Source organism: Aristolochia californica, unplaced genomic scaffold, assembly GCF_029961685.1.
Source record: "Aristolochia californica isolate CCGP_79_NKW_82.1479 unplaced genomic scaffold, dmAriCali1.0.hap1 SCAF_14, whole genome shotgun sequence".
Lineage (NCBI taxonomy): Eukaryota > Viridiplantae > Streptophyta > Magnoliopsida > Piperales > Aristolochiaceae > Aristolochia > Aristolochia californica.
The window spans coordinates 7,888,474-7,900,943 of NW_027181815.1; the positions used below are offsets into that span (position 1 = coordinate 7,888,474).

Genomic DNA, 12,470 nt, shown 5'->3' on the forward strand with positions numbered 1-12,470 from the left:
TATAATATCGGGAAGTACAGTGAATTTTTAGGCTAGTTATTTAAGGGAGTAGATATACTAGATATAGTATCAATAATATGACGTAGTTTAAGATTGAAAAGATCTTCTTAGTGAAAGTGAATGAATTAGTGTAGGTGAAAGTGAGAGTGAATCACTAGTTAAAAAAGAGGATTTCTAATTGAGATAATAAACGTCCAGCCTTTAACGAACACTTAAGTAACATTTATAAAATTTCTTCCGTTAAAAGAGACAGGAGAGAAATGGGGCTTACCATGCCCCTACGGGTGGCCATTGGATCGGGTTTTGTGAGAATCTGACCAATCATTAAATCCACTAACCTGCCAATCACAATTTTGATTTAATGAATTTTTTCTTTGTAGATGTCAAATTTTCTTTAAGAGTCCATTTTATAATTGATTTCTGTCTCCTGTCCAAAGGAATGGGTTCTGACTTGTATATCTTCAAGCAAGTCAGTAGATTGAATTTCTTGTAGAAGGTGTCCAGCCATTTCGAGAATCAGGGTATGCTATCTCAACCAACACGGAGAGGCAACGATTCTACTAAATTATTTCAAATACTCCACAGAAGACTGACGAGATACAAAATAGCTTTTTCTTGAGAATATATGTCCAATTTACAATCTAAAGACGGGGTTATATGGCCATCTGAACTTTTCTTTTATGTAAACAGTATCTGTTATATTTTTTCTTTTCACATTTCAGCAGTGAAGGATTTACCGCAGCCACAAGTTTGTGTTGCATTAGGATTCTTAAAAGAGAAGCCACCACCAATGAGGGCATCACTGAAATCCAACTGCATCCCGAACAAGAAGAGGAGACTCTTGGGATCACAAACTGCAGACAGAAACAAAAAGAAAACACAAGTTAGGCAGCTGGGCAGAAATCAACTGCAACACATCTCTTTATACAAGTCACAGACCAAGCGGAAATACATCCTTAAAATTGGCATTAAGCATGGATGTTCGTATTAGCTGTTATGGGATTCAAATGATACAACAATTATTTCTACTGCTTCGGATACTGAAGAAAGAAAGACAAGAAACAATGGAGAGATTTACCAATGGTGAATCCTTCATATTCAATGACAGAGTCATCAGGTCTTGAGTTGGAGCGGTCTTCAAAGTCCATTGTGTATGACATACCAGAGCACCCACCTTGTTTCACCCCAATTCTTAAGCATAGATCCTGATTCCTCTCTGACCTCATCCTATTCAAATGCTTAAGTGCATTGTTAGTCAATGAAATCACTGGTGCAATGCTCCCAGATGTAGTAGCTGAAGACAGAGAGGAGAATCATTACATTAAGAAAAGCAACAGAACATGAAAATGCTGCAAACTTCACACTTTATATGGATATCTTTGCTCTCCTGTTCCCAGAGGGAGGAAAACAACCAAAGGAGAAATTAGATTACCATAACTTGGAATCATTACCTTATAAACAATGAACCCATGGGATAGGATACGGGGGGTGGCTTCCATGCTAAGACACTCAATGAAAATTCAGTCAGGTCACTAAAATGACTGGAGTTCATATTTCTCACCAAAACTATTTTTTTGTTTTTTCCATTTCCAACACAAATTTAAAATGATGGGGTTTACACCACAAGGACTATATTTACATTGTAAATCACCAAATCTATACCCTAAAAAGCTTTTGCCATTATATAGATGGGACAAAAAAGAAGTATTATTGAAGCAAGTGCACATATATTTTTATATTTCCTAAGACATTGATGAAGACTTTAGTAGCAAAAGAACACCTTGCAATTTGCATCAAATATGCTATATGGGTAGGAAATCCCAAAGCTCACAAGAAATAACTCAGACGAACAAAGAGAATGATATCATCCACTGGAAGCTAACAATGCCCATATGGCTATATCCTCTTAGACACTCGACTCAAAGAGGAAGCATAAGGATCTTAACAGATCTAGCTCAAAGAGCAAATCTCTCTGAAAAACAAACAACAGTCTCTGAAGAAAATGCAAATCAAGGCTGCCCGCCATTTATCATACTTATATCCAAGTCCTCCCAGAGGATGAAACGTCTAAATAGCAAAGAGAGGCTTCTGTTTATCCATTGAAATAGGAAACCAGTGTCGGCCATTTTAAGACTGACACATAGAAGAACAAGTTTATACGTATTATTCCACTAAAAGCACATATTTCTAGATGGATGAAATTTATCCACACTTATCCTTTCATTCTTAATATTTTTCTAGATCTGTATATAATATGGGAGAAGTTCATGTTGTAGCACAGAAAGGAAACAAGACCACGAACATAGTCTTGAAGTGATTGTTGCCACATCAAGCTAATCCCAAAACTTAACAATTCCCTTAGCTGATTTTGTTCTTGGTTTAGATCTGAAAAGGCTTGCAAACATTAAAATTTTATGATTTTGTACCAGAAAAGTTGTCTTCATGAAAGAAAAGTCACTGGCGATTGGATACTGTTTTTGAAGTCAACAGCCCCAGACAGCAGCGGTAATCTATGCAGATATCAAGGCTAAGAATTTCTTATCCTCCATGGATTTACATGACATATTTGTCTTGACTAAGCATTAGGTGAAATCAAGTCCCTCGAAGGAACAGCGCGTGCTTGTTAAGCAGAAGTGCTCAGGAAGAATTACTCAAATAGCTTGATCAAGCTTCAATTTTGCCTAATTATAAAAAAACAAACCCCCAAGCCTCTGCAAAATGAAAAGCGTACCCAACAAATAATACTATCACAATATAGCCTAGTTTCATCACAACAGTATAAATTTGAGGCGTAATAGAGATCGGTAAACATGAAATGGAAAAATTTACAGAAGCGTTGATTACCAGAAATGGAGCTGGATCGAATTGAGACTAGTTTCCGGCGATTGGCAGTGGTGGGCCACGACCGGAAGGGGATGGAAGACGTGGAGGGGGGCGGAGTAATCGAATGTCTGAGCGATCGGCAAATTGGAAGAACGTGAGAAGATGCAGAGAGAGCCATAAGCGAGGATCAGAGGAAGGGCGGGCGAAACCGATTTTCAAAGAAGAGCTTCGGGTTGTAGACGAATCGCTCGCCAGAAACAATAATTTCGAGAGGTTCTGTCACGAGCTGGCTATTTATCGCCTTTACCCTGTTAATTTATGAAATAATTTTTTTTTATTGTTAGGTTTCTGAAAAATAATCTTAGAAAGGGGGGTGAATAGGTTTATCAACATTTATGATTAATATTGATTTAAATCAATGCAATTAACAAAAAATACACCAACAATTTTTGTAGTGATTCACAATTAATCTTGTCTTGAATTGTTAATTTACTCTTAAGGTGTTTGTTCTTCGAAACTATCTTCCAACTGCTATTCTACTCCCAAGATGTTTGCATGCCATAGTTAATTCACTTTGTTTATTAACCAAATAACCCCTAAATTTTTTTTTCGACAAAGTTACCAATTAACTTATCTAAGTTTTGATTGGTTTATATTATAACAAGAAATATTTATATTCAATTAAACTCAAAACCTCTTAATTCAAACAGATATTACAATAGTAGCAACTTAAAAGAATACGATCACTTCTACATGAATCTGTCACAAAAAATTAGCAGTTCAATTCAATCTCAAACAAATGATTTTAAGATATAAGCAAAGCGAGATTTGAAAAAACTCTTAAACTAGAGTTTGAAAAGTTGTGGTATTTACCTAGGGTGATAGTTTTTGAACAAAGCAAAATGATTCAAAATATGTTCGAGCTACGCTCAACTTAAAAAATACTTAGTATTTGAAGAGAATTTCAAATTATGGGCATAAATACTTATTTCTTGTGATGTACACCTATTTCTTTTGCTCTTTCCAAAATCTTGAATTGTATTAGGATACTGAGAGTGTGAGAGGATTTTGTTTCACTATAGCAATTGATGGTAAGCAATGTGGGACACAAAAGCCTTTTAAATAAACAATGTTAAACACTCCAAAAACTAGTTGTTTGAGAGTTATTTGTCTAGAAAATGACACTTTGTCATTTAGAAAAAGTTAGTGAGATGTAATAAACCTAGAGAAATTATCAAAAACCACGATCTGAGTTGTTAATGATAATGGTACGTTATTTACAAATTTTAGAGACCTATATTGGCCAAATCAAATATCTAAAAATTCTTCTTATGGAATTTTTAAATAAGTGCTTGGAGTACTAAACTCTGGTTGGACAACCTTTAAAAAGTGCTCCATTTTTCTTCAAATCGTTTGGTTGGTGGGGTGCAGGGTCACTTCTAGAAGTTTTTCTCTCACTAGTCTAATTAGACGATATTTGTTCGTTTGTTTGGTGGGGTAACAATTAATTCCATAAGTTTTTATCTCATTAGTCCGATAAAATGGTATTTGTCCAATCAGATAGACTTCTTTCGTTGTCATGGTGTCCTTTCTTTCTCTTTTGTTGTTCATTTGATAAATCAGTCGGATGGATGCTTGTGCGAGTGGATTGCAATGGTGTTTTCTCTCTCATGTCCATTTGGACAATAGAGTTCCAATCAATCTGCCCTAAAATGTGATCCTTCTCTTCTTTTCTTTGTAGTTTTAGCTGCTCGGATGGTTGGAAGAATAATCCTCTACAAGAACCATTTCTCTCCTAGTTGGTTGACTGTCTTTTGGGCGATTAGATAGTCTACGTTAACTTCTTAATAACTCTTCTGACTTTTTACATGGGCAAGTCAATCGCTTTATGATCAGTTGGATGGATAGTTTGCCTCGTTTTTTTTTGCCTTTTTTTATTATTCAAATTTCATAATTAATTCCTATTTATTTCTTATCATCAAAATTAACTTTATAGGGTTCTCCAAACCAACAATCTCCCCCTTTTTTGAAATGGAAAATACCCATGGGCAATTAAGAAATTTGTAATTAATTTGTCTAAAAATGCATAAATAGATGAAAAAACTCCCAAGAGTTTGTCACCTATGTTTTTACTCTACTCTCCCAAAGTGATGCATCATAAAAAAATTGAAGAGCCTTTTGTTCTTAGAGGCTCTATAGTCTAATTTATCTTTTTTCTTTAAAAGATTTTAAGTGCTTATTACCTTGGTGATTGTCTCCCCCTTTTAATATAATCAAATCTAGACCAGATACAAGTAATAAATTGCATACAAAATTGAAATGAGAAGAAATCTTTTTATTTGATTAAAGATTGTGAATTACATTTAAATACAAAAAAGATCAAATAGAAAGGGGTTAATTTCATCTAGGGATGCTAAATTCTTGGTCTTTATAGGCCATGTATCTAAAGAGATTTCATAGTATTGCTTGTACATGATTAAGAAATTAGAGGTCTCCTTGAGGAAAGGCTCATTTGAAGCTTGTGTTTTCTTTCTCTTCCCATTGGAAGTAGACATTTTTGGCGAGTTCACAACAAATTTGGAGGCAAATTCTAACATTTCCTCTTCTTCTCCTGGTAATATTGTAGTGATGATAACTATAGGCCTAAAGGGAATAACAACCTTGATAGGTCATTTGGCTCATGACTAGTTTTTGGTATTTTTTTTCTTCACTTTTCTCTCTTTCCTTTCCCCCTCAAGTATCACCGACTTGAGCTCTTGCCTCTCCCTGGCTATTAAGCTTACCAGGTCCTCACCAGTCAGACCTTACAAAGGCATTCACTACTTCCTCCACCTTTGTTGTTTCACTACCCATTTCATCCACCAACTTATGCTCTTCTCTCATTTTCGGAAGATGGTGGAACCTCTTCTCCTTGAGTCTTCTCCCCAAGTAGATGTTTCTTTCTTACTGCCTCTTTTTCTCCCTTTTAATGCCCATAGAACTACTAATGCCAAGCACTATGGTCCTATACAAACTTGGTCACCTTTTCAATTTCATAGTTGTCAAGTTTGAATCCATTCTTTGATACCAAATTAACAATGAACTGTCCATGAACAAGTTTCAAGTCCTTTTGTCAGTTTTGAAAGATGACATCATTTACATACACCCCCAAATCAAACTCAATTTCCATTTTGAGCATGTAGAGCAACACTTTGTCACTCACTAACATGTGTTTGGTCGTTTTACTACAAATTGAGTACTGAATGATTGACTATAATAACCTATCAATTTCATTTAATTTGGTTATTGGAGAATTTTTCTTCTTGCCACATTGATCCATGTTTAATGATTCCAAGATGAGCTTAAAAGGCTCATGATCCATACTAGTCTCCAAAGTACTATGACCCACCATTAGATCTTCTATATATTGCATTTACATCCTTGCCATCTAATCTTACATATTTTCCTTTATTTTTTAGTGAATAACTCTATTACTTGGTTGGAGTGAATTTTCCACCCACATACATGCATATAAATTTGTAACAACAATTTCACTAACTGAATATTTCTTCATATTATAGATAGAACTTGCTCAATCCTTAGTCATCTAGAGTTTTTTCTATGAGACTCAACAACTAAAGGTTTCTCAAGGGTTTACCAATCCCTACACTTTTTAATTGGATAGAGAAATTAAACACTTCCTTGAAAGGCATCAAGGCATAAGGAGGCTTATAAATAGTCCCTTCTTCTTGCAAAAGTTGGGAATCATGGCAATGATACTTGTCCATTTTTCCCATTTTCTTTTTTTTTGTCTCTTTTTCACAACCCTAGACGAATATTCAGGCTCTTGAGTGACTTACTTATTTGATTTTCCTATTTTAGAGAAATTTGGAAATAAGATTTGGAAGATTTTGAAAGGACTTAGGGTGAACACAGGTGTGTTAGTACCCTAGTCAATCAGATGGGGGGTTTTAAAAATTGTGTGGCACATGTTGACTATTTATAATCGAACACTATTTGATTAACAGGACTTGTCTGTTCATCCTAGTGTTTAAATCATAATTCTTAGTATGTGTTCCTTTGGTCATCCGTGTGAATAGCCTTGTTGACCTGCATATTCTTGAGACCTTTGTCTTACATAGTTTGACACTTTGCTCAAACGAACATATTTAGAATTGAGAGTTTACATGATTGTTTAGACAATTTGTTATAGCAACTTTTTTTTTTTTTTTTTGTCTGGAAATTTTTAAAGTCACTTTAATGGTGTATGAGCGACCAAACATCAATTTCTTGAGCATTTTCAATCTATCCAAATGTCACATCAATCGATCCTAATTGACTTCTAATTTTTTGCTAGTTGTTCATTTGTTGTCACAAATTATACTTTGATTAGACCTTTTTAAACATATTCTCTAAGAAAATGATGTTTAATCTCCATATGTTTTGTTCTATTGTGATGCATAGAGTTAACAAATAAATTAACTGCGAAAGTATTCTCACTTTGTGTATTAGGCTCTAGAACATAGTTATAAATATAACACACCACCTCTTAATGATCAACTAATCAAAGGGATGAATTTCATAGAATCAAATTATTCATGCAATAATTGGTAAGAAAAACGTTTTGAATAGAGAAGGGAAAACCTCCATTCAAACGGTCAGATGGTTGACCGAAGTGGAACGCCTTCAGACTGACCACGTGATTCCCCATGCCTCATTAGATTCCGTTTCAAGCGCTGCACGTGCCACTGTGGTGCGCGCTTTGGCAAGTCCGGACGGCAGAGCTACGCTACGCTGCTATTTACTGATTTTTACCTGGCTGTCGGCCCATCAGTATCTTATTCGTCTTTGGAACCAGGCGAGGGAGAAAGAGGCCAAAGTTCCTTTGAATCATCTTCTTCACTGCAAGTTGCTTTGCTCGGTATGCTGATCTACTCTTGAATGTTTTGTTTTGCTTTCTATTCTTTCCAGTTATTTGACTGTCTACCTCAGATCATGTCCGATCTGCATTTGCCGATCCAGTTTAAGTAGCGTCTTTCAACTTCTAGGGTTATCAATTTGTAGTCTGCTGTAGTTAACTTCGTTTTACCTTTTAGACATTTATAGGAATAATTTTGTGCTCTGGAGATGTCGACAAAAGTCAATAGTTGATTTGGTGCTTTTTTTTTTCATTTATCTGCTTGTGAATTTTGATAGTTCTTGTGAGGCGCTCGGATGAATCGAGTCGTTGAATTTATTTATTCAAAATTTGAACTATTTTCCTCCTGTGTGAGAGATGGTTCTAGAGTTATGCATGGATCTTTCAGTTCAACTACTGCGCTTTGCTTGGTTTGGATTCTATAATAAGGTTTACCTGTACTAAGGTTAAGTGAGCTAGTTAGATTGGAAGGGATGGAAAGTTAATTAAAGCTGTTAGTTTTCTAAATATCCGCTTAGTGTCTTAAAATTCAAATTTTAAATTTTAAAAAATGTCAAGTGACATTGGCTATTAGTCAATGGAAGGTTAGCAAAAGCTGTTAGTCATGCTAAATATCCACTTGGTGACTCAAATTCAAATTTTAAATTTTAAAAACACTTAAGGCATTGATTATTAGTCAACTTATTTTTACAGATAATAAAGAATTTAAATTTCTCTTTCTTGTTATGCGAAAAAAAAAAGGCAAACACCAAGCTTGTCAATTAGTTTCAAGGACTTGAGTGAACATTGACTCAATGCCAGTATAGTTTATATATTCTTTTTTAATATTTTTACATTTATCTAGCCATAGATGATTAACATTTCAGTATGAAGGAATATCTGTAAGCTTCTGTGTGAAGGTCAGGAGTAAAATATACATTTGACCTGCGTAATTTCCTTTATGATATGGGCTCCCTGACTTGAAACTGGGGAACCTGATTAGTACAAATTTTGCAATTTTTCACTCTTGACTTTGTGACGCTTGTAAAAAATTAAAAATAAAAGAAAAAACTTTGTGATGTATACTTCTATGCTAATGACACATAGATTTAAAGTCCATTCTCTTGATCCATATCTTTTGGTCCACTGTTCCATTTCATTTTACCATAGATCCAAACTCGAATAATTCTAGTAAAAAATGGACAAGTAAAAAATTAGTCTTGATAACTTTTAAGAAGTTTTGATAATTTTATATTTTATTTATCTTTCAGTTAAGCTGATGTTTAATTTCAGAGTTTTTCATTACAAGATCTTTCCTCAAGATAGAATTGGCTTTTATTTCTTCCTTTGTTCATTTTTCTATTTTAACTTGCTGTTTTTTTATTTTGTTGTAAATTATTCTGCAAATTTTGCCTAATATGTTTTTCATTACCAGATGTCTTGTAAAAAAAGACTTATATAATATGCTAAAGTCAATCCTTTGTATATAAATGCAAATGATTACGTGATCAATTTGACATCATTTGGGCACATTGAGTATTAAATTTCGTCATGTTTGCTAGGTCTCAGCCATGCACCATTGTGTGATATTGGCTCTTTTTGGATCACCTGTTTGGATGAGTAATAAATCTGTACTTTTTGGACTCAGAATTTTTCATTTGCATCATCTTTCTCTGATGACTTACTTAGATCACACAAATTAGAAAATCATTGGTTACAACCAAGAAGACATGTGGATAAAACACACATTCGGACATAGTAGGAAAAACACTGGGTGTCTGTTTATAGTGGAGGATTATTTTGTGAATGAAAATCAGCAAGAGGGACAAAAAAATGCTTGGACAATGAAGAAGTTTTCCTTGTGTTTACATGTGGAGCCATTTCCCTCCCTTCCTTTCTCTCTCTGTACATATTTGTGCATGTGATTCTTGACTAACTCCTGAACTGACACTTAAATGACTGTCTTAAGATAAAATATTACTTGACTCCCTCTTGCAAATCGATTATTCTATTAGGTCCCAATTGTTGCTCAACATTCAAACTGCCTAACTGATTACTGGCTTCTCTGTTGTATTCTAACTACACAAGTTGTTTAAAGATATCTTGTAATTGTTATATGGTAAGAAATCAAAAGAATAAGCATATCTTCAGAAAAACAAAAAAAAAAAAAACGAAATCAGTTCCTAAATTTCAGAACTCATGGGATTATCTGGTTATTTTGGACTGAAGCTGTATCTAGTTCAAAGTTTTAGACTTTTGTTTTAAGTTGCATACATTTTAGGTTTACAGGGAAAGTTTATAGTTAACAAATTCTTAAACTTTTGTAAATCTTTTCAAGAGTGCGTTGTCAGAATCTTCTGCTAGATTAACGTTATTATGAAGACGTAATATCACTCTTATTCTTTAATATCTGCAGAGGTATTGACCAGTTTTATTTTTTATTTTGAACTGCTATCTGAATGTCGAGTCCAAAATCCTAGTTTTTTTTTTTCCCTAGAAGGATTTGTAGCCTATTATGGTTAGATTTTTCAAGCTACTAACCTTGACCTAACAGTGAAGATCAAGTTTGGGGAAGTTTGTGCAGCAACTGTATAGGTTCTTCTTTCCTTTTTTTGAACGCTTCCTTCTCATCAATCATATTGGGGACTCAGGATTATGAATAATGGAAAGACTTTGATTTTGATGTACAATGTAACCGAAATTATTTTTGGTTTTGGCTGCAGGATTGCAGGTTAGTTTGTCGTCAATATGTCAGGCATAAAGGTTGATGATGACAAAGAGCTGGAACATTTGGAGAATGCCAATGGAGAGGGAGTTGATGAAGATTCACCCATGGAGGACTCAGAACATTCAAACACAAGTGAAGAAAACTCAATGCCGTCACCACAACAGGAGGTATTCTTAATGTTATTCTTATCATCATCATCATCATCATCATCATCATCATCATCTTATTGCTGTTATTGTTATTAGTATGATTCTTATTATTATGATGTCTTCAAGAAAAGAGGAATTGAGACTTTGGCTGCAGCTCAGTGGTCTTGTGGGGGGTTTGCTGTTGCGAGGTTTTGGGTCGGACCACCCTAGGTCTGGAGGGTCTGCAGACAAACCTATTGTAATAGAATGACCAAAAAAAGAAAAGAGGATGTATTATGCATAATCTGCAGTTACTTGATATCTGAGATGGTTGAATGGTCTATGTCCAGACTTGAAAATATAATTGAGTTTTTCTGCAAGGTCATATCTTTGTCACCCAGTTTATTGTCATTGTTAATAACAATTGCTGTCCTGTCTCATGTAGGAGGAAGTGCTAAAGAAAAAGTATGGTGGACTGATACCTAAGAAACCACCACTCATTTCTAAGGTAATAATTTCTCTCTTCATATTGAACTTACTTGTACTATAGACCATGTAACTAAGGGAGCAGTGCTCCTGGGAGGAGTTTATGCATTTGCCTGCTCATTGAGTGAACTTGAGATGTTTAATATGTTATTTTTAATTTTTGAATTTGTTTTCATGGCAGGACCATGAGCGAGCTTTCTTTGATTCTGCAGATTGGGCTCTTGGAAAGGTTTTGAAAATGTTTATGCTTTCTTTATTTTTGAGCATTGTGTGCTGTTTCAGCGTGACTAATAAGCTCTCTCCTGATTCTTTATATCTTTGGCAGCAAGGTGCACCTGTAGGTCATAAGCCCAAAGGACCACTTGAGGCACTTCGGCCAAAACTGCAGGTACCATTGCATGATTTTAAGTAAAGTATGTCTGGTTTCTTTTTCAAGAAAAGAGTTCAGTTTTCTTTTGTCTTTCAGTACATGTGCATTTTGGTGTTGGTTGTTTTTATTTTTATTTTAATTTTATGCAACCATTCCTTTAAAATTTTCAATTAGATTTCCCACTACCATTTACTGTTTTCTATTTGGGTTTGTTTGGAATCCCTACAAAAGAAAATAAGAATTTGACCATTATTATTGGTGAAAAAGAGATAATAATCAAATTCTACTTTTCACTAAATATATTTGGGAATAATAATAGTCAAATTCTTCTTTTCACTAAATATTCAATGGGGTTCCAAACAGACCCTTAAATATTTGTGCAATCAACTCTGTTTAGCACAGTTGTCTTGGTTAAATTAGGGGACTGCGTTAGAACGTGAGATGCATTTTGCTCTTACACATTTGAATTTAACATGGTAAATTTTTGTAAATATAATGCAACAAGTATCCGCTATTATTTTCAGCCTACACCACATCAGCAAGTACGCTCTAGGCGATCAGCGTATGCTCCAGCTGAAGGTGAAGGTATGCCTTCTGCTACTGGCAGCCATAATAATCTATTTCTGTTTTTTTAAGTTTACACAGGATAATATTCACACAAAATTAACCCGTATTATGATCTGTGCGTTATACCCCGTGCATCATAATATTATTATATAAAAATCTCATTTCTTCACCATTCTGTTTCTTCCTCGTTTTGCAGATGGGGTGACTACAACATCTGAGGATCCTGGGAGCAATGAGTAATGCTGGTGATTTTTTTCCTATATCACCAGTAAACCGTGATGATTGTTCTGATACGCGAGGAATGAACCTGATGAGCTGGTCTCTCCTTCCCACCCAATTCATGTACCAATAAGTGATACAGTTGCGTTTATGTACACATGTGAGTGGGAATCAGCTTTCTGCTGTATCATCTCACCGTGCCAAGGTTGCTTCTCTGTGATGCAGAAACTAATGAGTAATGACAGCGTATGAAGTATTCTATGTTACACATTA

General features: G+C 34.8%; 2 protein-coding genes across 2 annotated transcripts; one reads left to right on the forward strand and one right to left on the reverse strand.

Moving 5' to 3' along the window:
* Positions 1–543: 543 nt before the first annotated feature.
* LOC137950800 (iron-sulfur assembly protein IscA, chloroplastic-like) lies at positions 544–3,076 on the reverse strand. Its single transcript, XM_068797425.1, has 3 exons — positions 2,845–3,076; positions 1,079–1,294; positions 544–854 (listed from the first exon to the last, which is right to left on the reverse strand). The coding sequence occupies exons 1-3, from the start codon at positions 2,999–3,001 to the stop codon at positions 712–714; spliced, it is 516 nt and encodes a 171-aa protein (XP_068653526.1). The 5' UTR covers positions 3,002–3,076; the 3' UTR covers positions 544–711.
* A 4,532-nt stretch (positions 3,077–7,608) lies between these two features.
* LOC137950104 (uncharacterized) lies at positions 7,609–12,463 on the forward strand. Its single transcript, XM_068796486.1, has 7 exons — positions 7,609–7,723; positions 10,423–10,594; positions 11,001–11,063; positions 11,223–11,270; positions 11,367–11,429; positions 11,936–11,996; positions 12,175–12,463. Exons 2-7 carry the CDS (start codon positions 10,448–10,450, stop codon positions 12,216–12,218), a joined length of 426 nt encoding a protein of 141 aa, XP_068652587.1. The 5' UTR covers positions 7,609–7,723; positions 10,423–10,447; the 3' UTR covers positions 12,219–12,463.
* Positions 12,464–12,470: the final 7 nt, after the last annotated feature.

Bases quoted from the DNA above. Each gene is read 5' to 3' on its own strand.
- LOC137950800 (XM_068797425.1), bottom strand. From the start codon at position 3,001: ATGGCTCTCTCTGCATCTTCTCACGTTCTTCCAATTTGCCGATCGCTC. The intron at 1,295-2,844 runs GTAATCAACGCT...CTCTGTCTTCAG, and splicing joins TCGATCCAGCTCCATTTCTG to CTACTACATCTGGGAGCATT. The intron at 855-1,078 runs GTAAATCTCTCC...TTCTGTCTGCAG, and splicing joins ATATGAAGGATTCACCATTG to TTTGTGATCCCAAGAGTCTC.
- LOC137950104 (XM_068796486.1), top strand. From the start codon at position 10,448: ATGTCAGGCATAAAGGTTGATGATGACAAAGAGCTGGAACATTTGGAG. The intron at 11,430-11,935 runs GTACCATTGCAT...TATTATTTTCAG, and splicing joins CACTTCGGCCAAAACTGCAG to CCTACACCACATCAGCAAGT. The intron at 11,997-12,174 runs GTATGCCTTCTG...CTCGTTTTGCAG, and splicing joins TGCTCCAGCTGAAGGTGAAG to ATGGGGTGACTACAACATCT.